The sequence below is a fragment of the Panthera leo genome, chromosome C1 (assembly GCF_018350215.1).
Source record: "Panthera leo isolate Ple1 chromosome C1, P.leo_Ple1_pat1.1, whole genome shotgun sequence".
NCBI classification, from domain to species: domain Eukaryota; kingdom Metazoa; phylum Chordata; class Mammalia; order Carnivora; family Felidae; genus Panthera; species Panthera leo.
In genome coordinates, this window is record NC_056686.1 from 21094392 (window position 1) to 21121860 (window position 27469).

The 27469-nt window shown below is 48.3% G+C and overlaps 1 protein-coding gene across 1 annotated transcript; it reads left to right on the forward strand.

Moving 5' to 3' along the window:
• Positions 1-8580: 8580 nt before the first annotated feature.
• Positions 8581-26520, forward strand: SESN2 (sestrin 2). Its single transcript, XM_042951907.1, has 10 exons — positions 8581-9046; positions 15287-15352; positions 16964-17161; positions 17743-17925; positions 18040-18252; positions 18804-18954; positions 19473-19591; positions 19955-20145; positions 23103-23247; positions 23818-26520. The coding sequence occupies exons 1-10, from the start codon at positions 8951-8953 to the stop codon at positions 23902-23904; spliced, it is 1449 nt and encodes a 482-aa protein (XP_042807841.1). The 5' UTR covers positions 8581-8950; the 3' UTR covers positions 23905-26520.
• The last annotated feature ends 949 nt before the right edge of the window (positions 26521-27469 follow it).

Here is a 27469-nt window from a genome sequence, read left to right on the forward strand (position 1 = left end):
ATGAACCACAAGATCATGACCTGAGCCAAAGTCAGACACTTAACCGACTGAGCCACCCAGGCACTCCTCTTTTTTTCTTTTTTAGAGAGAGAGAGAGCACAAGCAAGGGAGAGGGGCAGAGGGAGAGAGAGAGAGAAAGGGTGAGAGAGAGAATCTCAAGCAGGCTCTATCCTCAGGGTGGAGCTCAACACAGGGCTCAATCCCACAGCTTGGGATCATGACCTGAGCCAAAATCAAGAGTTGGACGCTCAACTGACTGAGCCACCCATGTGCCCCACCATCATTTTTCTGATTTCGGAAATGTTCCTCTGGTTGATGCCTCCAAGTTTCTCATTCCATTCTCCACATCTGTCACCCAAAAAACAAAAGTTATTTAGTTCTTGGGAGACGGATGTAATGAATTGAAAATCACCTGCTCTGTGAAACAGTAAGATTCTTCTAGGAGTATACAAATTATTTACTGAATGTTTACTATGTTCCAGGCACCGTGCTAGGTGCCAAAATACAACAGAAAACCAGACAAGGTCCGCCTTCATGGAGTTGCCATAATGTAAGAAAGGCAAAAGTTAAACAAGTTCATATGTTAAGTGGAAGAAAAGTAAAGCAGGGTAAAGGGATATAAAATGGCTGAAATTTAATTATTTTATATAGTGCGATCAGATAAGTTTGTCACCTTATGGAGTCACCTGTGACCTGATAAGAGATAGGACTAAAGAAGAATATAAAAACAGGGGCACCTGGCTGGCTTAGTTGGTAGAGCCTGCAACTCTTGATCTCACAATGATTTCAAGCCCCATACTGGGCACAGAGATTACTTAAAAAAATAAACAGGGGTGCCTGGGTGGCTCAGTTGGTTGAGCATCTGACTTTGGCTCAGGTCATGATCTCACAGTTCATGGGTTCAAGCCCCACATCAGGCTCTCTTCTGTCAGCACGGAGCCTGCTCCTGATCATCTGTCTCCCTCTCTCTCTGCTCCTCCCCCACTCATTCTCTCCCTCTCTCTCTCTCTCAAAAATAAACATTTAAAAAATGTTTAAAAAAATAAATAATTTATGAAAAAAAATAACTTAAGCTATGAAGATACAGAGCAAAGCTGAAGTCTAACAGCAAAGGCAAAGGCTTTGAGACAATAGTGGCTTAACATGGTCAAAGCAGGGACCCCTGGGTGGCTCAGTCGGTTGAACGTCCAACTTTGGCTCAGGTCATGATCTCACAGTTTGTAGGTTCGAGCCCCGCATCAGGCTCTGTGCTGACCTCTTGCTCAGAGCCTGGAGCCTGCTTCAGATTCTGTGTCTTCTTCTCTCTCTGCCCCTCCCCCGTTCACACTTTGTCTCACTTTGTTTCTCAAAAATAAATAAATGTAAAAACAAACAAACAAACAAAAAACATGGTCAAAGCAAAGTAGCCAGTACAGCTGGAGCAGATTAAGTGAGGGTAGTGAGAAACTGGTGATATTGCACATCTGGTAGCAAAATTTCCACCTCTGAACATAGCATTTGTTGTTGTTGTTGTTGTTGTTGTTGTTGTTGTTTCTTACATTCCATTTGGTTTTGTAAAAATGGGCTCACTTTGGCCTGGTCTTATTAAAAAAACCAAACACCCAAAGTTAATGGGCACAGAACTAAATGAGGTAGTTACAAGAGCCTGGAGAGTAAGACGAGAAACCCTGGCTCTAATTCCCACTCTGCCACTACCTTACACTTTGACCTTGAGCAAGGGTGTGTTTGAGCAAGAGTGAACAAGAATAGAAGCAAGTGAAGGTGAAAGGGAAGGCACAGCACCATCATAGGGCTTTGAATACCATGTTAAAGAATCTTGACCTTGTCCAGAGGTTTCAAAGGCAGGTTCCTACAGAGGCTAGACCTCTAATGTGAGTCAAGTGGTCTATGTGTTATTATTATGGAAACTGAGAACTGGAGGAGACATGCCCAGCTACTTAGACCTGCTGATAGCACCAGGAATGCAGGCCCAGTGTTAACACATCTTACATGTTTTCGAAGATAATTCACAAATTGGGAGATTTTACATAAAATCTCCTACTTTTTATTTTTATTCTGAAATTTTAAAATTATTTTTAAATCTCCTAATTTTTATTTTTTTTTATGTTTATTTATTTTGAGAGAGAGAGTGAGCACACGAGTGGCGAAGGGGGAAAGAGACAGGGAAAAAGAATGCCAAGCAGAGTCCACAGTCAGTGCACAGCCTGATGTAGGACTCGAACTCATGAACCATGAGATCATGACCTGAGCGGAAATCAAGAGTCAGATGCTTAACCAACAGAGCCACCCAGTCGCACCTCCCCTCTCTAAGGGATTTTTTTTTAGTTACAAACATAATACATCTTGTCATTATTAAAAACATTTAAAGAACTGTATAAAGAATCTTATAATTTCTCTATCCCGCCTCCACTTCAGAGGTAACTGGATGCTAACAGTTTGTTTCAAACTGTTTATCTTTCCAGACAGTTGTTGCCTCTGTGTAATCATATGATATCTATGAGATTATTCTATATATATCATTTGCAACTTGTTTTTTGTTTTAACATTAAAACCTGCACACCTTTTCATTTCACACAGAGCTGCCTCCTGTTTCTTTGCAGCAAGATGTTCCATTGTGTGGGTGAATCTGTTTCTTACTTTAACCAATCCGCTTTGATGGGTATTTTGAGCGCTTCCACTCTGACACTTTTGCAACAACAGAACACCTAACAGGAGGAATACCAGCTTAGGGCAGAAAGCCTGAAAAACATTAGAAAACACAAAATGGGATAGATATCATTTCGTGTTATTTCTTTTTTACCTTTGTACTTCCCTGTATTTTCTAAATTTTCTCCAATAATATATGTCATTTATAACTTGGACGGGAAACACATAAACCAAAATCAAATGTTCATTAAAAAGAAGAAAAGGAAAAGGAAAGAAACGAAAAGCCAACAGAGTAGTACCCGCCCCCTTCCGCGAAGGCGGAGCCAGGCGGAGGGAGGGGCGGGCAGGCAGGGCCTGCACCAATCAGAGCTCGGTTGATAGGTAGAGTCAGGAGATTTGGAGCTACTCCCCGCCCCACAAACCGCCTCCGGGCTTGATTTCCTAAACCAACCTGGAAACCCGCCTGGGCCTAACCAGTGCGCAGTTGCGCAGCTGGTATTGGCTGCCATATAACCGCGCCCATCTTCCTGCTCATTGGCTGCCGCGGTTTACGAAAGAGGAGCCTGTTGCTGAGTGAAAAGAAGTGCTGTAGCTTTTTCTAGGGTGAGATGTTAGGACTGTAACCGTCTTGGGTGACTTTGGGTCAAAAAAGCAATGATACTAACCACATTTATTCACTTCCTGCTAAGTGCCAGTCTCCGTGCTCCAAAATTCTAAATGTTAATGGTTAAACCACCTTTCTTGAACACCCACTATCTGTCAGTCACTGAGTCAGATATGTTAAAATAAGAACAGTAACAAAATAAATAATAATTACAGTTTGTTGAGCGCTTGGTCTGCATCAAGCCTTGTTAAGGAATTTGTATGCATTAGCTCACGTCCCCACAGCAGCCTCTGTGGAGGTAAACTTGATTGCCCCATTTTACACAGCAGGAAACTGAGTTTCAGAGAAGTGACATGACTTGCCTAGGTTCACACAGCTGGGAAGGGTTAGAACTGGAAACTTGAACTCCGATATCCTGAGTCCACGTCCAACTTATTTTGGGGACGGAATGGGTACAGACTCAGTAGGAAGAGATGGGACGGGATGGTGGCAAGATGCTGGAAACATTACTCCAAGCACAGGCCTCGGGGTGACTGAAAATGGACAATGGGATGTGTAGAGCTTCTAGGAGTGGAGAGAGGGAGGGGAAAGAGAACAGAGAAAAGCCAGTTGTTTTCCTGGAAATGTGAGGCTCCCAGGGAAGCCTACAATGATGCAAGTGACCCTGCATTGGAGGCCTGAACTAAGGTTCTAGTCTCTGCTCTGTGACCAACTTTCTGTGGGCCCGCAGGCTTCCTGTCTGTAAGCTGAAAAGAGTAAGCCAAAACAGGGGGAAGTACATTCAGGTAGGGAGGTCTTTGGGAGTATGGTCCATGCTGGCATCGGAGAATCCTCAGCAACCACACAATCTTTAGCTGTTGCCTGGACTCTTTTCGGGACCTTCAGGCGGTGACATGGGACTGGACAATCCTGTAAACTCAAAATGGTTTAGAGGTGGCCCTCAATCCACCCTTTCTTCCCTCCGTCCTTTCTGAACTGTAGCAGAGTCTTGCCTGCAGGGGGCGCTGAGGGCTCGCTCAGCAGATAAAACCAAACTGAAATTCGTAATGAATTATCCAAAAGAACCCAGCTGGTCAGTTTTTGTATTTTATTTACTAAGAGGGGTGAGGCTTTTGAAACCTGAACGTTTCTGTCCGCAGTATGCAATTGACGAAACTGAATTATACGCCTTGCCCAAATCCCTATACGGCGGCTCTGAAGGTTTAGAGCTCATTTCAGTTCCTTTGTTTTACAGATAAAGAAACAAATCCTAAAAGCTAAAAAAAAAAAAAAAAAAAAAAAAAAAAAAAAATCACTTTGGGTCACATGGCTAAAAGCTAGCATCCAGGTGCCTGACTCCAGGGCAGTGGTCTTAGGAGATAGTTGGCTTTGTTTCTTAGAGTCTATGGTTGTCCTACCCCTAAAGCACAACTCCAGGGCACAACCTCAGTTCTGCTGTAAGGCTTGGCAGCTCACGACCTGTGAGCCAGAAGGTTCTTCCTGGGCACCTAGCACAATGCCTGCTTAATGAGTGATTAAATGGACGAATGTGTGAATAAGCCTTGGAGGGTGGGTCTGCTTTTGGTTTTATCAAATCGGTTAGAGTTAGGTTTCTTCCCTAAAAGCTCCCCCAAGGCAGGAATTGTATTCTGAGCTGGGAGGGGGTGTGCGTGAAAATAATAAAAAGAGCACAGAAAAGTACCTCTGGGGTGATAAATCACAGCCCCAGATATGGTCAGGGTACAAGGTTATTATAGCAGAGTGATTCCAGAATTTGGGATTCGAAAATTAATTCAGAAAGAATGAATACAGAACAGAAGAGAATCCCATTAGGGTTAAAATCTGTGAGAGGGTCTGAAGCTAAAGAAACCTCAAAAACATTTCAAATCCAATCTAGATGTATCTTCAGGGCTGGAATGTGATTGAAGAATAAAAAAAAGCTTTGGCCAATCAGTGGCCTCAACATAGCTGATGCAAGAGTCGAGTGAGTATGGCAACAGGAGGTGGAGATCTTTGCCGAACCGAAAATACAAGGTGTGGGGGTGGGGAGGAATAAGCCCAGCCTGTGTCACCAGGCCGTGCCGTGCTGGGCAAGAAGCTTCACTGCTGGATTTTTCAGAGCCCAGGATAGTGCTTGGTACACACTAAATGGTTAATAAATATTTACTAAATAAAAGAGAGAGGGAAGAAGTGGGAGCCCTGACCAGCAGGTTTGATCTGAGTGGAGCTGGTTCAACAATTCATCTTTCACTGGTTTCTTTTGCTTAGACTTCAACTGCCCTAGCCACCTTCAAATGATAACTTGGCTTTTCACGGAGACTGTCCTATAAAGAGGGATGTGCTGGCCCACCAATTACAGGCCTCTTGACAATTATATTCCTCACTCCCAATTAATATATTATAATTCTACTCTACGCATTACTTCCTTATGCTAGACTGCTTCTTACAATTCATGTCCTCCTCTCATCCATGGTGTATGTAGTTTCTGCTTTGGAGTCATTCCTGCCTGGGTTTGAAATCCTTACTCAACACGTTACTAAGCTATTTTGGCCAACAAACCTCTTGAGCCTCAGTTACCTCATCTGCCAAATGGGGGCATAATCCATACCTCACCAGGTTGTAGTCAGAGTTACATGAAATAATAGACGTATCCTGGACTATTGTTTGAGCTCAGTAAATGGTAGTAGCTGTGTCTCTTCTCAGCTTTCCTTCCTCAGAGACTGAGTCACAAAAGCTCATCAAATTGAGAATATTTGTATCTTTTGCTTTTTCTTTTCACAAAATTACTTTGCAAGTGAAGCCTTGCGAATAATTTAGTCGTTTCCTTGAAGATCCTAAGGGATTATTTTACAGAGGAGGGTAACTCATATTTATTCATTCAAAAATGTTTGCTGAGGACCTACTACATGTTGGTGGGGGACACAAAGGCAATTAGACACTGCCTCAAAGGAGCTCTTCGACAGCCTGGTGCAGTCAAAAGAAGATACTGTATGACCTTGACATGAAATTTTACCTTCTGAGCTCAAGTTTCTTCACTTTGCAGAAGTGATCAATCACATATTCCATTGTTAGCTGAAAGGAATGGGTAAGATAAGCAGAGATGATAACAAGGCTGCATCACATTTAAAGATCAGTGGTATAAAGAGGTAGAAACAATGTGTTGAGGAGTGGAGGAGTGGAAGAGATTATTTTCAGCTGAGCTGAAAAAGCAACGCTTTCTGTAGGAAGTGGCATTTTTGAAGGCTTCATTCAGGCCACAAACACGCATGAAAGCATTGCATGTTGGGTAGGATTTCAGTGGGCAGTGATTTGCAGACAGAACCACTGGAAGAAAGGTTTGAAGGCCAAACAAGAAACATGGATGTGGTAGGTGATAAGACTGGAAAGGTAGAATGAGGCAGATCTTGGCAGATACCGTCAGTCTAGAGGTTTGACCTTTATTCTTAGTTGATGACATACCAGTAACACTTTTTGATCTAAACACTGACACTAACTACAGAGTAGATTTTAAAAATGAAAGCTGAGGGGCACCTGGGTGGCTCAGTTGGTTGAGTGCAGGACTCTTGATTTGGGGCAGGTCATGATCTCATGGTTTGGGAGATCGAACCCTGCATTGGGCTCCGCAAACTGAGCGTGAAGCCTGCTTGGGATTCTTTCTCTCCCTCTCTCTCTCTCTGCCTCTCTCTCTCTCTCTCTCTCTCTCTCTCTCTCTCTCTCTCTCAAAATAAACAAACATTAAAAAAATAAAAATGAAACTGAATCTGACATATGGGAATTTGCAGGGGAATTCAATTCAAAGAAAGATTCAGTCACCAAGGGCATATTATTGGCAGGACAGGTGGCACAAGGCAGAGACAAAGATTTCAAGACATGGGCCCTGCCCTCAAAGAGCTTATAATCAAAAAGGTCAGATAAGACATGCATGTAGTGGGGCCTGGGTGGCTCAGTCCTTAAACCTCCATCTCTAGATTTCAGCTCAGGTCATGATCTCAGGGTTCGTGAGTTGGAGTCCCTCATGGGGCTCTTCGCTGACAGCGTGGAGCCTGCTTGGGATTCTCTCTCTTCCTCTATCTCTGCCTGTCCCTCTCCTCTTTCTCTGTCTCAAAAATAAATAAATAAACATTAATAAAAAGACATGTACACAGAAAATTACAATACAAGGTAGAGTGGGGTAAGTGTTATAATAGAGCCCCCGGTCCAAGTGCCTCCTTGGTTGCTCAGCAGAGGGTGAAATTCATTTCCTTCTTCCAAGAGGCTGGAGGCAGGAGACCAAATTAGAGAGTCATCCTTGGAGTGGTAAGCCTACTCTCATAAGGTCTCAGAGGGGACCTTGGAGGTCATCTAGTCCACCCTCGCTCCTGCTCCTGCCAGGATTCTCTCTCCAGAGTAAACAATGACTTCAAGATGGAAACAAAAAATGGAGTTCTAAAGAAAAACTGTCAAGGAAGAGGCTGTGGGAAGGAACAGGAGGTGAATTCACCTTTGAGGTGCTGAAGTGCTGGTAGAAGCAACTTATTCCCAAATGGAGCATTGCAGTCCAGGAAATGGATGAGATCAGAAAGAGTGCGTCTGGAGAGAGGAGGGATAAAAACAGAAACCGGGGAACACCCACGTTCCAGGGGGTGGAAGGAAAAAGAGGAGTCAGAGAAGGAGTGGCCAGAGAGAGAGATGTGAGAAGAGACCCAGTAGAACACCTTACCTCAAAGTTTCTAGAAAGGGAGTGGCCGGAATGGAAGACAGGACTGGAGGCCCCGAGGAAGCAGAAGAGAGGAAACTGCAGCAATAGGGACTGAGGTTAGACATGAGGTTACCAAGGACTTTTCAATGAATGAAGGCTTTTCCAGGGACCCCACAAATACGATGCATTCCCGTGCCTGGTACATTTTACGGTGGAGCTCTCCCGGAGGCCAGGGGGACAGGGCTCTGTTCTAATCTCCAAAGATTTGGGGTTTGTCTCTGTAATTAACACCACCTCTCCTAACCGTAACCAGTCCCTGCAGGAACTGAAAAACTAAGGAACATACTTGGGAGGGACTTCACACCCGACTCTCCGGCCCAGCCCGGTGAAGTCCCGTTTCATCACACAGCTCTAATGACTCTCTTGGCAGTCACTCTCGTCTGAAATTGCCAACGATCTGATTAAACCCTTTTGCGAAAGTTTGCAGCATTCATCCCGGGTTGACTACAGCTCCCAGACTTCCCCGGCGCTTCCCGGTGCCGATTGGCCGAGCAGTAGGATCCAAGGGGAGGTGTCGTCCCCGCCTCCCCGGGAAACAGGCATCTGATTGGCTGCGGCGCGGGGCTTTTGTGTCCCCGCCCTCCCCCGAGGACCGCAGCCGGCTGAGCGGCGCTGCTGGTGTCAGAGCCCGGCGAGCGTTGGCAGTTCCGCGGCGGGGATGCTGAGGAGCGCTGGGCTGGCGAGCAGCCGTGGCCACTGCGGACTTCCGAGGTACTCCGGGCCGTAAAAACCCCTGGGCCGCTGCCAATCCCAGGTTCTTGAGGCCATTCACCGCTCCTGAAGCCGGCCGAGGCGAGAGTCCAGCGGAGCAGCGGCTGTTCCCTGATTCTGGGCTTTCGGAGCGTTCTGGAACCCCGAGAGACATCCCGGGGCTCTAGAACCTCCCCAGCGGCCCCCAGTCCCGGCTTCCTGCGTGCGTCTGTACAAAACCCCCTCGGGTGCACCGGTCGCCGGCGAGCCGTGGCCGGATCCTGGCACACAGCATGATCGTTGCAGACTCCGAGTGCGGCGCGCAGCTGAAGGGCTACCTGCCATTCTCCCCGGGCGGCGGCGGCGGCGGCGGCCCCGGGGCCGGAGAGGTAAGCAGCGCTCGAGCGACGCCACTCTTCCCTTGAGCCCCGAGCCGCGGCCGGGCTTCGGGCTGTCCCGGGCTGAGTCTGTGCTTGCCCCCCTCCCCCCGCCCCGGCTCGGGGAGGGGGAGTGGAGGCGCGTAACCTAGGAATGGGGTTGCATCAACTGGCACTCTCGGCCCCCTCCGCTCCCTCCCCCCGGGTTGTGGAACCTTCCCTGGCTCCCTAGGACTCCTGGCCAATGAGAGGGGAGCCTTCTCGAGGTTATCTCGGGTTTGGGCTCTCGACCGGAGAATCTTCAAGTCCAGGCAAATCCCGGCAGCCGCGGCTCGACCGACCACTCCTCCTCCCCGCCCCCTTCCGAAGATTCCCTTCCTCTGGGCTGGTGCTGGCGGGCGGAGGACTCTTTCTAGGATACGTCCCAGTGCCAGTCTCCCAGTGCGGGGATTGGGGCACCTGGGACTTGCCAACGGAGGTCGACCTCGTCCCCCGCCCACACCTGCACCCCCGATAGGAAGCGGGGGAGAGCGGGCGCTCCAGGGCCTTGGCCAGCTGCCGGGTACGCGGCGGCGGCGGCCAAAGCTGGGGGAGAAGGGGAGAAATCCTGGACGCGGCTCCCGAAGGCGGGCGGCGATTAGCCTGCTCCCTGCTGACTGGTCTCGGGTCCCAGAAGTTTGCTTGGCCGGGACTCTTTGCGGCGAAGCTAGAAATAGCCTGGGCCTAACCTGACACACCTCCTGCTCCCTCCCCACACCCATCACCACCACCCCCGACGACAATGGACATCTTATCATTTCTTAAACCCCTACTAGATTCTGGTCTCCAGGTTTTGCCTTTTCTCCGAGTCCTCAGGACTAAACTAGCAAAATATGAGCTACACTGTAGCCCCATTTTCCAGCATGAGGAAATTGAGGCCCAGGAAGGGCTACGGAGAGACTTCCCTTCACTCACCGCCACCAAGTAGCTCATTCTTTGGCCTGGGCGCCTCTAGGATTCCCTAGTGTGCTTGCCACTACATAGTTTTGCTTGTTTTTATTTCCAGGCCTGGAGTGTGGTGCAAGTGTATTGCTGGGGCTGGGAGTCTTGACAAGTGCCAGTCCTGTGTGACCCTGGAGAAATCGTTGCCCTTCTCTGAGCAGCATGGTTTCTAGGGGTCCCACCTCCAGCAGTGGATGGTTTGCGTCCTGGGTTTTCAGTGGGCTTGTTTATCCTTCCCCACCAGAGTTTAGGAGCCCCAATGTGGAGGAATGAAACGCATGCCTGTCACTGCTCTGCTGAGTGGCTTTGGCCAAGTTACTTTACCCTCAGTCCATTTCTTTCTTGGAGGGTGGGAGCTGGATTTCTTGTTATTATTGAGAGCATCTAGCCACTAGAGGGGTGCTGGGTTCCAGTCCCAGCGTTCCCATTGCTGGCTGTGTGACCATAGCCAAGTGATCACAACTCTGATCTGCAACTTCTTCCCATGGAAATTTGATAGTATCACTGAGGACTGTTGGGAGAAATGACAGAATACAAGCAAAGGCTGAAGCACAGTGCCTGGAACTGAGTCAGATATGCTTGGTATTGTTAGAATGTGGTCATTTCCCTTTCCCCAGAGTGTGTCACAATGGGGTGCCTGAACCTGTCCCTCCTGCCTGAGGTGAGAGCAGGCCCATCCCTCTCTGAGTGCCTGGGAAGTGGCCTGGGGAGAAGAGAGTGCCTCGGGTGGTCTGGGCAGGCTCTGAGGGAGTGGCCTTTAGATGGAAGCCACTGTCAGCAGCAGGAGAAAGATGTTGATATCTGAACCCTTTCCACACACTTTTTTTCTCTCTCTCAAGAAAAGAAGACCTTGGGAAGATGTCTACTTTAAGCAGAATCCTTAGAAGACAGCAGGGCGGCTGGACTTACAGAGCCTGGTGCCCTGGGCCCAAGGGAAGACCCACATGTACAGTCCCCTCAACTCTCATCTTTTCACCACATGCCCTTAACCTAAAGGGGTCAAGGTCTACAGACTCTAGGACTTCACTCTAGGACTGGTAGTGTGTTTTCAGAGCCCTCTTGGGCTCTAGAATCACTTCCTCAAACATCACTTCCTCTGGGAAGCTTTCCCTCCCCCCACCCCCCATAAGTCCCTTCTGCATGCCCTCCTTCAGGCCTGCTTCTCTGTTGTTGGAGCTTTAATGCTATCCATAACGTAACAGTCCTGTAATCGGGCGTTTTGCATCAACTTTGCTGGACTAGAGACACTCTGGAGGTCACATCCCTAGCACTGTTCCTAGCACCTGAGAAGCGCTTGTAACTCTTTGCCCCTTGTTGGCTCAGCTGACACTTGGGAGCTGTGCATGCTTTGAAGCCAGATCTGAGCCTGTCTGGAACAGGACTCAGAAAGAGCCTCAATGAGCTGTCTCTGAAGAAGGAATAATAAGACCTATTTCCCTCAGGGTAGTTGTGAGAAATCAGCCAGATCAGATGTATAAAGCACTTAGCCTAGTGCCCAGCCCATGGCGCCACTCACACCAGCCTCCTTCCAAGGCTGGAGGGAAGAAGCTGCTTGAGCTCTTGGTCTCCCTCCCATGTGTAAACCCAGACAAGGATCCGAGTTCTGCAGGCAGCTGCCCATGGGGTGTTGTTGGGGGTGAATCTCTTCCCTTCCCAGCTGGTAGAGTGACTTCATAGGTATCTGTAGCTGAGTCCTGGGGGTTGCAGGCTCTGGATAGAAGACCAAGAATAAGGCTGGTCTTATTCCAAGAATAAGGCCTACTCCAAGAGGCTGATGTGGGTGATGGACAGAACCCTTAGAAGCCAAAGTGAACTGAGCACACATCCTAGGCTGGCCACTCGTCAGCCGGTGCTTAACCTTTGGAACCTTGATCTTTCTTTGTGGGCAACATAGAGACCTCCACCCCCAAAACTGATGAAGATTATATAGTACCTGGGTGCAAATGCCTGAGCTAATATAAAAATTAACATTTAGTGAGTGCTTAAATTAGGAGCCAGGCATTGAGCTGGGCAGGGTGATCCTCTTCACAATTTGCCTGCCTGTTCAGGGGCCACCCAGAGGGACTTCAGTGTCACTGGGGTAACAGGGAGCCGGATCTAGTGTGTGCCCTCAAAGTAAGAAACAACACAGTATGACAGGTGCTGTGGCTGGGAAAAGTGGATCCCTCGGAATGTGGGCAGGGAGAAGCTTCTGGTGAACCCCGGGTGCAAACCCTGACTTGACCTCTCTGAGCCTTATTCCGTGTCTGTAAAATGCGAACCCTCAGAGTAGTAGTAGATCCTACCCTAAATGCATGTAAAATGCTTAGCTGATGGTAATCAGTGTTGTTACCTTCCATCCTTATGGACTTCCTACCCCAGGAAATACGGGAGGGCTGATTTGGAGGCATCATCTCTTGGCAGGAGGACCCTGCCCTGTCTGCTTCCCCTGAAGTTCTGGGTGTCAAGGTCAGAGAAACTTTCAGGGTATTGGAGCTCTGGACTGGAATCCACTTGGTCTTGCCTTCAGGACTTTGTATTTTCTGTTCCCTTTGGCTGGAATGCTGATCCCCTAGATCTTTATGGGCCCTGCTGCCTTCTCATCAACTCATTTAGATATTTGATATTCAGATAGCAACTCAAAGGTTCCCTCTTCAGTAGCTCTCCCTGTCTCCTTAAACTAATATATTGCATACTCCCGCCCCATCATACACTCCCTCATTGATCTTTTTCATTTACTTTGTATAATCTGCGATTTGAAAGCCTGTTCACTGTTTGTCATTCTCCTTTAGATCATGAATTCTGTGAAGGCTGAGACTGTCTTTTCACCCCTGTTCTCTTGTTGCCTGCATTGTAGTCATCAGAAATATTTGTCGAGTGAACAGATTAACTCTGATTCCACCTGGAAAGCATTTAGCACAGTGCCTTATACTTGAGAAAATGATCAATAAATGGTGTGAACCAATGGCCTTCCACCCCAGCTGTAACTTATGCTGGGCCCCACCCAATTAAATTAGAATCGGAGGTGGGACCTTGACATTGGCATCTTTTTAAACGGGATTTTATACTGCTTGGGTTGAGAAGCCCTTGCTTGAAATTACAATGAGATTAACGGTAGCTGACTTTTATTAAGTGTTTAGTGCCATAGAGGTACTTACTGAGGTAAGGGGTAAGGGCTGTAAAGGTATTATCTCATTAAATCCTCATGACTACCCAGTGAAAGTGGGTACTATTATCTCCATTATTTGGTGAGGAAACTGAGGCTCACACTGCTAGCAGATAGATAATAGGTGGTGGAGTTGTCATATGATCCCAGGCAGTTTGGTCAAGAGCCCCTATCGTTTAACTGTACTCTATAATTATCATCATGGTGTCACCATCATCATAATTAGGAATGAAAATATTGGTGGGTCCAGACCTATCACCTAAAGGTATCAGTTCCTTCCCTTGACAGCTCCTGGGGCAGATTTTAGAGAGAGAAACGGTTCCTAAGGCTGTTCCTCCCCAGGGGAGGCGGGGGGAAGCCCTCCAGGTCCCCCCACCTATGGTTTTCTATCTGCCCTCTGGTCCCCTGAGGGGGAGGCCCAGATTGTGGAGTCAGCAGTCCTTATCTCCTAGACCTAGCTGTTAGGCTTTTTTCCTTTGGTGAGGGAGGAGGGAGATTAAAAGTGAGTACTTGGAGATTGTGGTAATTTTCTGTACTGGACTTGGACCAGCCTCGCCTGGTATCTCCCAGAAGTGTGGGCTGAAAGGGCCCCGAAACATTAGCCCAACTACCTTTTTTGTCCAAGATTAAGGCCCAGAGAGTCTTAAGTCACCTTCTCAGAGTCACAAAGCAAGTTAGTAACAGAACTGGTGCTCAGACCTGGGACTTCCAGATCCCACCGTTCTTTCTGTGTGGGCTTTCAGAGTTCTGCTTCCCTCAAGAGGCTTTTGGCCATCTGAGGAGGAAGTTTCAATTATAATCTTTAGTCCCTGGACACCTGGGGATTGGTATTAAGTCCGGTTTCCAATGAGGAGGGAGAGTTAGGGGGACACCCTCTCTGTCCAGTGAGGGCATGACTCCGGTTTGGGCAAACTGTTTCCAAGGCCGGTACCGAGAAGAGCCTCCCTCCCAGTTATCAAAACAAATGAGTAAATAAAACATCCTCCCTGAACCCCACCTCTCAGACTAGGAGCAGATTTAGTGAGTATATGACTCCTGTGGTTTCTAAAGAGTCTCCAGTACATCAGGTCAGAATAGCTGCTACCGTCAGCTTTCTATGTCCTGCCTGGATTCCCTCCATGCCTCTCTGCTTTCTCTGTTTTCTTCCTTCACAGATTAGTATGAATGACCTGGCCCTGCCTTCCGCAGAATGTGATCTGGTATCAGGGAGACCTGAATCAGACAATTAGAAGACAATGGTTTCAGAACCAAAAGCACTAGGAATGGTGGGGTCACAGATAAGGGTCATCAGAAGGCTCCCAGACCTGGAAGACTCTTAGTTGTGCAAAAGGAGTGACCAGTGGGGGAGCAGGGGACCTAAACCACTAATTTATCTGGAAGGCTAATGGGAGCTGGAATCAGGGTTTTAAGCCAACTGATGAGATTTGCACTTGAGAAAATTTCCTTTGGCTGCGGAAGGTTCACCCTCCTGGAAACCACCATGTCGTGGACTCGTTAAATGTGCTCCTAGTTCCAGAGGTATAGTTCAGGGAAGATGTTTTCTTTATTCGTTCCCTTTGTTAATTTGGTAGAGGATGGGTAGGAGAGGGCAGGGCCACAGAGGCAGGGAGACCATCGGTGAGGCTGTAGGTGGTGATCCAGACAAGGGCTGGTTGTAGTCTATGAAGTGGTGATGGTGGGAAGGATGAGAAGGGAGCATTTGAGAATAACTGAGTCTGCATCATAGGGAATCTAAGGTACTTGGTAATCCGGCTTCGGGATGCAAATGAGGGGGTTTCTTGTATGGAATCTCCAAGGCTGCTAAAAAGGTGGCCTCCTAGAGATGTGCACCATGGTGGCTATATATCTCCATTCCCCATGCACCTCCCACCCAATACTGGGGCTCCTGGGTCCCTGCCCAGTTCCTGAAGAAGTCACCCTGTGGGGCGAGCCCTCTTTTTTGCTTACCCTTTCTCCACCTGCCAACAGGTGTGCATCTCCCACCTGAGTCCTCTGTGTAGGGTGCACCAAAAGGGTGGTTTGAAAAGCTCAGTGTGGCTTCTTGGGTAGGAAGAAAAAGATGGAGAGTGAACTATGCTCCTAGTCCTCTCTTTTACCTCCAACAGCCATGATGTATTTCCTTCTAGGAGCAGAGGGGAAGTCGGACTCGGCGAGGTCCCCGAGGGCCCAGCGCCTTCATCCCAGTGGAGGAGGTAAGTTTGGAAGGGGTTAGGAATTCTTGATCCCTGGGAAGAATGGACATGGGACCTTGTGTGGGGGGGTGGGGGGTAGGGGGTAGGGGGGTATCTTTGCCCGGCTCTTGAAATAGCAGCTTTGAAACTACCCTTTCAGGTTCCTGACTCATTTAACCCACAAAGAACTCTATGGAGCATGCATATCACAACCCCATGTTGCTAGGAAGAAACAGGCTCAAAGAGATAAAGTGATAATGACACTGCTAGGTAATAAACTTTTGATTCCCAGAAAAAGGCCTTTTTGCCTTAAGAAGCTAGAACTGTCTATGCTAACTGCTCTTCCTTGACTATACATATATTACTTTTTTTTCAACTTCAAAAGTATTATTTTGTTCCTTATAGAAAGCCTTTTTATGTTTCAGAAAGCTTTGGTCTCCCGTAATCCCATCTCCCAAAGAGATAATCACTGTTACTTAACCATTTATCACTGTTTTCTGGGCTTTTTTTTTTTTTTTTTCCATATAGAACCAAGGTCATACTTTACATCCTTTGGTGTGGGGCAAGGTTATTGTCACGTTCCTTATTTTTTTCACTTCCTACAACAGAGACTTCTTTAATCCACGGAGTCAGATCGCTCATTAATTTTTTTTATTTTTAAAAGCTGATTTATTTATATTGAGAAAGAGAGCATGTGCGCGAGCAGGTGGGGAGCAGAGAGAGGATCCAAGCAGGCTCCATCCAGGGCCGGACATGGGTCTCAAGTTCACAAACCCTGAGATTATGACCTGAGCCGAAACCAAGAGTTGGACACTTAACTGACTGAACCACCCAGGTCCTCCTCATTCGTTCATTTATTTAACAGATATCTATTGAATGACTAAATGTCAGGCACTGTTGTAGGTGCTGAGGGTACAGCAGAGGCCGAGACAGACAAAAATCCTTGCCATCTTGTAGCTGACATTCTGGTGTGGGGCTGCTGGTGGCAGTGGGGTTATCCTCAAAACACTTGCGCAGCAAAATGTAAAAATAAGTTTCCTCCTATTTCTTTGGTCTTCAGTGAACAAAACAAATGTTTTCTTTTGTCGTCCTCTTTGCTTTCCTAAGTTGGCAAATATCTAACCAATCCCCCTTCCCTCTCCACCCTTTGTAAATGGAAAGTAAACAGCCACCTGCTGATTATTTATGTCTAGCCCAGAATTTTAAACTCAAGTATTGTTCTTGTATTTTATTTTTTCATCTGTAAATAACCGATCCTCTTTCATTTTTTTAAGTTTTATTTACGTCAGTAATCTCTACACTCCACGTGGGGCTTGAACCCCAACCCCAAGAGTTGCACTCTCCCCCCGACTGAGCCAGCCAGGTGCCCCAATAACCAGTCCTTTTTTATGATGAGAAAAGAAATAGGTTTTGTTGCTAATCTGGATTTCAGTCCACGTTCTGTCATTTACTAGATCTGTAACCTTGAGAAAGGAAATCACTTAGTGAATTATCTCTTCCTCCCCTGTGTTCCTTTTTTTGGACATGGTGGTCATTTTTAGTTTTCTCAGTCCCAACGCAGTGAATGTGTTGGGTCTCTTCGGTGTGGAGGGCAGGAGGGGAACCCACCCTCTGGTCACCTTTGCTTGGCAGGTCCTTCGGGAGGGAGCAGAGAGCCTAGAGCAACATCTGAGGCTGGAGGCATTGATGTCCTTGGGGCGAGTGGACAACCTGGCGGTGGTGATGGGCCTGCACCCTGACTACCTTAGCAGCTTTTGGCGTCTACACTACCTCCTGCTGCACACAGATGGGCCCCTGGCCAGCTCGTGGCGCCACTACATTGCCATCATGGTGAGCCTGTCTGAGCCCAGCTCTTGTACGGGTGGCCACGTGGGGGGACTTGGTCTTTCGATTTCTTTGCTGGGTGCTTCCTGAACTCATTTCATGGGACAGGAGAGAGGCAGCCCTGAGCAGAGGAAAGCCCTAGTTTTATCTGATTATCCACAAAACTTTGGATTTTGAAGACAGGCATTTTTATTTTTTTTCTAATTTTTTTTTATTCATTTATTTTGAAAGAGAGAGAAAGCACGAGTGGGATAGGGTCTGAGAGACAGAGGAGAGAGCAAGAATCCTAAGTAGGTTCCGCACCAACAGTGTGGGGCTCGAGCCCACAAGCCGTGAGATCGTGACCTGAGCCAAAGTTGGATGCTCAACCAACTAAGCCACCCAGGTGCCCCAAAGAGAGGCTAAAATTTTTAGTGCCTGCTTTACGAACTAGCAAACTGAGGCACAAAGGAGTCAGGTGACCTGCCTAAGGTAGGACAGCAAACTAGTGGAACTGTGGTTAGAACCTAAGTTTCCCGCCTCTCAGGCAACAGTGAGGCCTGTGACGTCTCCATCCACAAGCAAGGTTCTGTCCACCCCCTCCATAGGCTGCCGCCCGCCACCAGTGTTCCTACCTGGTGGGGTCCCACATGGCTGAGTTTCTGCAGACTGGTGGTGACCCTGAGTGGCTGCTCGGTCTCCATCATGCCCCCGAGAAGCTGCGCAAGCTCAGCGAGATCAACAAGTTGCTGGCGCACCGGCCGTGGCTCATCACCAAGGAGCACATCCAGGTGCGGTGGGCAGAGAGGCAGGTCCCGGAGGGAGCATGGGGGCTGGGCCGGGACATGTCAGGCAGTCAGCCCGGGGTCAGGCACTGAGCAAGTCTGGCCTCGTTTCCTCTCCAGGCCTTGCTGAAGACGGGCGAGCACAGCTGGTCTCTGGCGGAGCTCATCCAGGCCCTGGTCCTGCTCACCCACTGCCACTCGCTGGCCTCCTTTGTGTTTGGCTGCGGCATCCTCCCTGAGGGGGACCCAGAGGGCAGCCCTGCCCCCCAGGCACCTTCACCCCCCAGTGAGCAGAGCAGCCCCCCCAGCAGGGACCCGATGAACAACTCTGGGGTAAGTCGTGCGGCTGGGTCTTGCTGGGAGAGGAAGCTGGCATGGCCTCCGGTCCTTGGATGGAAGCCACCGCTTCCCTATCTCACACCGAGAGGCCTCAGAAAATTTAGTTGACTTTGAAACTCCCATTTTCTCATCTGTGACATGGGGCTAAAGATCTCTACTTCATGGCAGTTGTGAGGATTAAATGAAACAACCGTGTGGGGTCTCTCAGCATGCAGCCTCACAGACTTAAAGCCTCCCGGGTGTTAGCACTTTACAAATACAAAGCTTGCTTCTTATTTAGAAGGGGGCCTTGTGTGTTTTAATATAAAATTACAGATACTTTAACCATCCCTTTCCTGTGAGGGCAGTTGATGCTCAGAGAAGACATGTCTGTCCTGTAGCTTCTTAAACTTCACTTTGGGAAGCACAGAGCACGCGAGCTGCCCAGCACCGCGGCCGCCGCAGGAGGCCTTCGCCATCACTCAGGAAGGCCTGGCTTGTGGGAAAGGGGTGTGGAGTTTCCTGGGGCCGGGGAGTGAATGGTCACCACTGGGTCCCTCCTCCAGGGCTTCGAGGCTGCCCGAGACGTGGAAGCGTTGATGGAGCGCATGAGGCAGCTGCAGGAGAGCCTGTTACGGGATGAGGGAGCATCCCAGGAGGAGATGGAGAGCCGCTTTGAGCTGGAGAAGTCAGAGAGCCTTCTGGTGGCTCCCTCAGGTAGAGGACCATAGGCCTCCAGGTCCCAGGGGCTGCCCCCTTCTGACACCGTCTCTCCTGGGGAGTAGGCAACTCTGCATAGCACCTCTTGTGTTTGGAGGCCACATCTCAACCACTCCTTCTAAGAGGTTCTGAGAGTGGACTTTAGGGTCGGACCTGGGTTTGAATCGTGACCTGTCAGCCCTTCCGGCAGTGTGACCACTGAGAAGTCACTTCCTGTCTCGGGGCCTCAGTCTCCTCCCATGCGAAGGATTGGTTTGTAGGGTAAATGGGACAACAGAAGCAAAGCTCTTAGCACAGAGTGAGTGGCTCCACAAATAACTACTGTTGTTAGGATCGCTAGTATTCTTACTGGGGGCCTTATCCCCCAGGTCCCTGGGCCTGACTCACCTCCTGCCGTAGCGAGGGGCTTTCTCTGGCCCTCCACTCTGCATTCACCGGCCACCTACTGATGAATCAGTAGATGCCCCTGTACTCCGTGCCTGGGCCTCACTTTGACCTCTTTCTGACGTACTTAGCTGATATCCTGGAGCCCTCTCCACACCCAGACATGCTGTGCTTTGTGGAGGACCCCACTTTTGGATATGAGGACTTTACCCGGCGAGGGGCTCAGGCACCCCCCACCTTCCGTGCCCAGGTAGGCTCTCCAAACTATTCTTGGCATTGCTCTGGATTTACAAATAAGCAAGGGGTAGATGGTGTGAGTGCTTAGAGAGTCGGGCACCTGCTCCTTCAAGATTTGATGAGGGAAATGGGAGACCCTAGATCATGACAGGACATGTCTGCGCCCTAAGCTCAGGGGATCCCGATCCTAGGGAGAAGGTCATCACCAAGGTGCATCTTCCTTGGCTTCTTAGGCCCAGACCAAGCAGCAGGTTAGATTTGTGGGGTGGGAAGGAGACATTATAGAGAGTGAAGTTGTGCTCCAGCGAATGGGGCCCCTATGGCCAGCCTTGGGCCCCAAAGATTCTACTCACTGACCCCTTCCCGTGTTTCTCAGGATTATACCTGGGAAGACCATGGCTATTCACTGATCCAACGGCTCTACCCTGAGGGTGGGCAGCTGTTGGATGAGAAGTTCCAGGCAGCTTATAGCCTCACCTACAACACCATTGCCATGCACAGTGGAGTAGACACCTCCATGCTCCGGAGGGCCATCTGGAATTACATCCACTGTGTCTTTGGTATCAGGTGAGCAATATATTCCCTCATCCAGGCCTATGTGCACCACAAATCCTCAATCTGAGCTCACAGCTGTTTCCTTTTCTCTTCGTTTCTTTTCCCTTCTTCCTGCCTGTACTATTTTTTCAAAGCAAATTTATTTCATTGCTGATTATAAAAGATAGTATGCTCACTGTTTGAACCTTATAAACAAAACTCTTTAATCCCACCCCCTAGAGATAACTATGGAGATATAGAGACAGTGTGTGTATTTCCATTCCAAGTAGGAGTTCTTCTCTTAGCAATAAATAAGGACAACATAAATGCCCATCAGTATGGGACTCTAAATAACGTTATATCCACCCAGTGAAAAAGTATGCAGGTATTACAAATTATAATGGTCTCTTTATATTGCTATGGGAAATTATTCAAAATGTATTGAGAAAAGAGAAAGCTGGTTACCAACCAGAATCTTTTTGTGCCCCCTCTTTTTTTTTTTTTTTTTTTACTAAAAATATGTGCATGCATGGGAAGTGTGTGGAAGGTTATACACTAAAATGTTAATTAATAATGGTTGTCTCTGCATAGTATGTGATTAATTACATTTCATCTTGTTACCTAAGTATTTTCTGATTAAGAAAAAAAATTTAAGTTTATTTATTTTGGGGGAGAGAGAAAGAGAGAGAGAGCACCGGAGGGGCAGAGAGAGGGAGAGGGAGAGAATTCCAAGTAGGCTCTGCGCTGTCAGTGTAGAGCCCAATGTGGGGCTCAGACTCACGAACCGTGAGATCATGACCTGAGCCGAAATCCAGAGTCAGATGCCTAACTGACTGAGCCACTCAGGCGCCCCTCTGATTAAAAGTAGATTTTTTTTTTTAATTGATAGAAACATGCTTGATATTTTTTCACTCAGTAATTTGTTGTTAACTGCCTTCCTTGTCAGTATGAATGGGTCTCTTATTTATGCTTTTTCACCACTGCATGGTATTTTGTTATGGATGTAGCATAATTCAATCATTTCCCTGTTGTTGGATGTGTAGATAGGTTGCAGTTTTTCACTATTGCAAATACCACGTGCACTGACTAGCCTTACACCTAAGTCCTTGCGGGTGAGCCGTAGGTATGAAATTACCTGTCAAGGATATACACAGATCAATTTTTTTTTAATGTGTATTTATTTTTGAGAGAGTGAGCAGGGGAGGGGCAGAGAAAGAGGCAGACAAGAAAGAGCCCCATGGGGGCTCAAACCCACAAATCACAAGATCATGACTTGAGCTGAAGTCTGACGCTTAACTGACTGAGCCACCCAGGTGCCCCCAGTTTTTTTTTTTTTAATCTCACTCTGATAACATTGTGGGAAATTCAAAGAATTAAGGGAAAAAAACCAATTTCCCCAAATTCAACTACTCCACAACCCACATTCACATCCTGTGACATTCTTTCTCCATTGTTTTTCTGCTTTCTAATATAGTTGCTTTTGTGTAATTGGAATTATAATGGTTATTATATTTTTTCAAATATGCGTTTGATGTTTGTAAGGAGAAACAACTGGATTTAGAGTAAATTTAGAAAACAGAGATAACAAAAAGGAGAAAATAAACATCATCCACGATCCCACCTGCTCTTATTATTGTCAAGTGTTTCTTTTCTGTCTTCCCACCCACAAATAACCAAAACATATCATTCTACAAACATAAGATTTTCTTCCTACTCACTTCACTGATTTTACTCAATCAAATGTGTGCATATTTTAGTGAACACATGATCTTGCTTTTCTCATTTAATGGTTTATTCCAAGCATCACATCAACAAAAAAAAAATCCCCAAATTTTTAAAAAGGCACGTGTTCCCTGTAGAAAATGCATGTTGCTAGTTTAAATCATATTTGATTGAGTGGATTGAGTTGTACTTAATTGGGCATCCTCTTGCCGGTCATTGACAGACTTCCAGTTCAGGGGAGGTAGAGGAGAGACAGACATCTTTTTTTTTAATTTTTTTTTTTTTTAACATTTATTTATTTTTGAGACAGAGAGAGAGCATGAACAGGGGAGGGTCAGAGAGAGAGGGAGACACAGAATCTGAAACAGGCTTCAGGCTCTGAGCTGTCAGCACAGAGCCCGATGCGGGGCTCGAACTCACGGACAGTGAGATCATGACTTGAGCCGAAGTCGGCCGCTTAACCGACTGAGCCACCCAGGCGCCCCGAGACAGACATCTTTGAGTGTGGCACAGACTAATTCCTGTCCAGCTCCCACATCCGGGCTCCCCCATTCTCCAACAGGGTCCTTGCTCCTATACCTTTGTCTACTGAGTCTGTCCTCCGGTTCTCAACCAGTCTTCCCAATCCACACCAGTCTGTGATGACTAACTGGCTCCCTGGACTAGGGAGTGACAAAGTGGCTTCTAGACAGGTCACCAACTCGCTCTTTGACTTTGAACACGTTGATCGGCTTCTCCAGGCTTAGTTTGCCCATCTGTAAAAAAGAATACCATTTCTTTTTCGCTTTGCCTCTTCCTTCTCCAGGGAAAATATTTGTACAGGCCTCCTGCCCCTTCTTCCATGGCCTTTACTATGGTGACCTTGGAGCCAGGCAGAGATGGGTTTGAATTCCATTCCCAGGACAAGTGACTTCACTTGCCTGAATCTCCCATTTCAGCTGTAAAATGGGGCTGATGAATCTGGCGTATTATATGTAATAGTTCTGTAGACAGCATATATAGTAGTTTTGAGGATTCCGTGAGCACATGTTCATGCAGCTCATGGCTAATTCTCTGCAATCTTTGGAGTGGTCCCCTGCCAGTCTAGCAGTGGCCTGTGGTGTGGGACATCAGCTACTTTTCTAAGAGGAACCAAACTTCTACCCGCTTCCTACATTCTGCCTTTTCTTGCCACACGCTGTTCCTCCTTCTGAAGGGTGGGGTTAGGGGACAAGAGTCAACTTCTGGGAGCAGAGGATGGGTGATGCTGTTGGGGTCTTTCCATCCAGATATGATGACTATGACTACGGGGAGGTGAACCAGCTCCTGGAACGGAACCTCAAGGTCTATATCAAGACGGTGGCCTGCTACCCAGAGAAGACCACCCGAAGAATGTACAACCTCTTCTGGAGGCACTTCCGCCACTCAGAGAAGGTACAGCCCACGGGGGAAGGGGGAGTCAGCACCCAATGAGGTATCCCAGATGGAGTCTTCTGCCAGTTGGGACACCTGGGTTTAAATCCTACTCTAGTGTGTGATTTTCACATTTACTACCTATAAAATGGGAACGTGCTTCACGGGGTCCTCAGTGGCAGCCAGGAGGACCTGGGTTCAAATCCTAACATTGTCACTCAGCATTGTGACCTTGGGCAAGTCACTTTGCCCCTCTGAGCTTGTTCTCTTCACAGTGAGAGCAAATGCTGCCCACATTTCAAGGTCGCTGAGGAGGGGGGCGGGCATGAAACGAGAAAACGAATGCCCGGGGGTGGCGCTTGTTTTTAGCTTTGGGGGATAGAGAGATCAGTGGGGATAAGGATAAATGTGCTAGAAATTCTTCAGCAGTCGTTGTCCCCAACTGCTCCGAGCCTTCGGAAAGGTCAGGGCGTCTTTATGGGAGAGATGGATGAGGTGAGTGGTGACTGGTCAGGGGAAGTGGCAGTCTGGGGGGCATGGGGATGGAGAGGAGTGACACCAGTTGCCAACAAGCCCTTGTCTGTGCCCCAGGTCCACGTGAACTTGCTGCTCCTGGAGGCCCGCATGCAGGCCGCCCTTCTCTACGCCCTCCGTGCCATCACCCGCTACATGACCTGACTGCGAGCAGGATCTGGGCCCGGAGCAGCTGACCCTGGGGGCATCCTCCTCCCTGCAAGGACTTCTCTTTCTGGAGACAGACCCTGATCCTTTTCTGTCCCAGCCCCCCCTCCCCTACTCCGGAGGTTGTAGGGCTTGTGTGTGACTTGTAGCCCCTGAGCCGTACCCTCCTTTTTTCATACCAGAACGGACAGGATCATTGCATTGACCTCAGCAGAGATCTCTGCAGAGATCTCAGCTCTGCCCTCAGGAGCTGGAAGAGGAGGACTAGCAGATCGCAAGGGACCATGCCCCTCTTCCTGCCCCTGACCCCAGAGGCGGAGGGCACCGGAAGGAAATGAGCCGAGCTCAGACTCGCGTGCCAGCAGGCTGGGCCGCAGGCATCACAAGTACTGTGGCCTTCCTGGACTGGGAAGTCCCTGCCTGCCCCTGAAAGAGAGGGGTGGACACCTGCAGGGACTGACACTCCAAGCAGTTGTGCCCTTTCTCCTCCTCCTCCTCCCTCACTCCCAGATTTCATTACCTCCCACCTGCCATTCACCCATCAATGTGAAAGTCAGTGTCACAGCTGGTCTGTGTGTTTGGCTCCCCAGAAGCCTGTTCTGTTGGGCAGCCTGAAGGCCCCCTGTTCCCTAGTTGCCCTGATCCTAGTTTAGCACCTTTGACTTTCTTCACCCTCTGACTCTTTTTTTCCCATGCCTGATGGTGTGAGGCCCCAGAAGAGAGATCAAGCACGTCAAAAAAGTAGATTATCTCTAGAGAGCTTGGGGTGTCTGTGGGTCCCTCTGACTTCTGGAGAGAAGGGAGTATTATAAATTCTCTGTATTTTTGGTTCTTTATGGGTGAGGTTCTTGGGGGCCTCACTTCTCTAGCCACAGTCAATGCCTGAGGAGAAGGACAAGGAGAAATCTGTTCTGCCCGGGACTGTACGTGCCCTACAGAGGCCAGCACCCCACTCTCCTATCTCCCACGGCTGTGCCACAGACCTTTCCCAACAAGTGAGCCTTCCTAGGTGGCTTAGGAGGAATGGGCTCAGGGGGAGAGTCAGGAGACCCCAGGGTCTTGTTTGGGCCCTGCCCAAACTGGTCAGGTGACCAGGGCTATGTTGCCAAACATCTTTGACCTCCGTTTTTACAGTCTCAGACTGAAGGCTGAGACTGTATGTGATGTCTGAGTCTCCTCTGGGCTTCTCAGGCCAACCTGCCAGCAGCGAACTGCAAATCTTGCAGAATCTCAAAGGCCTCTAGGGACGCCCCGCCCTGGCAGTCAGTCTCTCCTGGCCACCTTCCAAGGACACCTCCCCCTCACCCCACCCCCCATCCCAGTTTCTGTCCCCTCCTCGATTTAAGTGGATTGCTCGGAGGCAGAAGCAGCCAAGGACCGATCCCAGGCACTTTCTGTAGCAAATAAGCTGTGAATTATGACGTCCCTTGCCTTTCTTCTGGCACGATGTGCCTGCTCTCTGACCAGTTTGGTGACTGAAGAAAGGCAAGGGTCATGATGCTGCTGCTTCTGACCCTCCTCTCTGAAGAGGGACAGAAGAGGAGCCCGTTCAGCGTGCCACATTTCACACCCGTGCAGGCATGGGGAAGCAGCTGGCACCCCCTTCAGGCCTCAGGCCCTCTGTGCAATGAAGCTGAGCAGGAGGGAAGAGGCCCCAGCATTGGGGTTCGGCTTCTAGAAGGGACGTCATGACTCTGTAAATGTCCCCTGGGTGGGTCGGGAGGGGTATCTAGTGTTCGAATGCAGAAATCTTTGGCTTTGCTACCAGTTCTGTATGCTGAGAAATAAAAGTTCACCGAGGTTTTGTTTTGTACTTCTTGTTAATGGGCTGTTTTTCTATTTCCAAGGGTCATGGTTCATCTCAGCATAAGCAGGGAGCTGTGATTGCATCATGGCACTGACCTGCTCGTCCCTTCGCTGCCCGGCACTTGTGCCCAGTGACTGCAGGGTTGGGGGTGGTTGGCATTAAAAGTCTGTTCTGTCACTTGGGTGCCCAGCCCTGCCTCCCATCTGTGGCTGGCCTGGCATTGTGGAATAATAATGGCCATGTTATTTTTCTCACTAACCCTGGCCTGGACTTGGAGGCCATTTTTCTGAATCTGCGAGAAAATTTAGACCCAGAGGTAAAGTGTACCTACCACATAGGTAGTCAATAGTGGATCTAGGATTCCAGCCAGAGTCTGGTTGACCCTAAGGCCTCAGCATTTCACCTCGCTGCTTTTCCCACTCTGAGTCTCCCCACTGTAGCAAGAGGGAGGCTGTGTGAGCATCTCTGGAGACCCCTTGTCCCCTGCCCAACCGCATGTTTACCTGCTTCTCCTCACTTCTCCAGCACCAAGGAGACAGAAACAGTTAGATGTTAGATGTGACCTCCACGTTGTGCCAGGGCCGTTTAGTCGCTGTGTGGTCTTGGTCGCACTTCTTAGCTTCTCTGGGCACCAGGAACTCTAGTAAGCTTATCAGGGAGAGCACATCATGACTAAGAACTAACACCTCTTCTGTTGGCCTCCCACTTCCTCGAAACACTGCTGTCATAAAATGAAAACTGGGTCTCCTCCAAGAAGCCTCTCCTGATTAATTCCGTGTTTCATTTTCCCTTGACCCTCTTCATTTTTGTGGCATTCTATATACTTGTCCTTCCTTCTAAGTCATCCAGGAGGGTAGTGAGAGAACAAAGATGTGGAATACGTACTTGGATTCTGGTCTTGACTTGGTCACTTCTTATCCCCAGGTTGGGGGAGAGTTGATTAATTTCATTGGGCCTCAAGTTTTCTCTGCCCTAAAAACAGGCAAAACGTTTTCAGTTCTTTCTCAGCGCTGTTGAATGACTTTTGTCAAATGTTTTCAAATTTACTATCTCAAGCTTCACAACCCTGTGAGCAAGGAGTGGTGTTCCCATTTTACAGATGTGGAAAAGGAACTTCAAGTCAGAGTCTATGAAACACCAACCCAACAGTTACACCCAGGTTCGAATTCCAACTTTCATATTTAATATCTATCTCAACCACAAGCAAATTCAATTCTCAATACCTATGGGCACAGGAGGGTTGTGTGGATTAGATAATGCATGCAAAATACCTAGCACAGTTCAGGTGCCTGGCACCAGCCCTAGTGAGCCATTAAGTATTTAGATATCTGCCCAACATCACCCAACTTAGGATTTGAACCGTTGTCACTTTGATTCCAGATCATTGCTCTGTCCCCAAACTTACGAGGCCCTCAATCTGCATTTTGAGAAACGCTACTCAAGTTGGGGCACCTGGGTGGCTCAGTTGGCTAAGTGTCCAACTCTTGGTTTCTGCTCGGGTCATGATTTCATGGTTCGTGGGCTCAAGCTCCACGTTGGGCTCTGCGCTGACAGCATGGAGCCTGCTTGGGATCCTTTCCTTCTCTCTCTGCCCCTACCCCCCATTCTCTCTCTCTCTCTCTCAAAATAAATAAATAAACATTAAAAAAATTTTTTTTAAATCCTACTCAAGTTAATTTGCATGTGCAATTGAAAACTCAAAATAAATAAACATTAAAAATTTTTTTTTTAAAATCCTCAAGTTAATTCGCATGT

Excerpts from the sequence above, each read along its gene's own strand:
- SESN2 (XM_042951907.1), top strand. The coding sequence starts at position 8,951 with ATGATCGTTGCAGACTCCGAGTGCGGCGCGCAGCTGAAGGGCTACCTG. Across the intron at positions 9,047-15,286 it reads GCGGCCCCGGGGCCGGAGAG|GAGCAGAGGGGAAGTCGGAC; the intron begins GTAAGCAGCGCT and ends ATTTCCTTCTAG. Across the intron at positions 23,248-23,817 it reads ACTTCCGCCACTCAGAGAAG|GTCCACGTGAACTTGCTGCT; the intron begins GTACAGCCCACG and ends TCTGTGCCCCAG.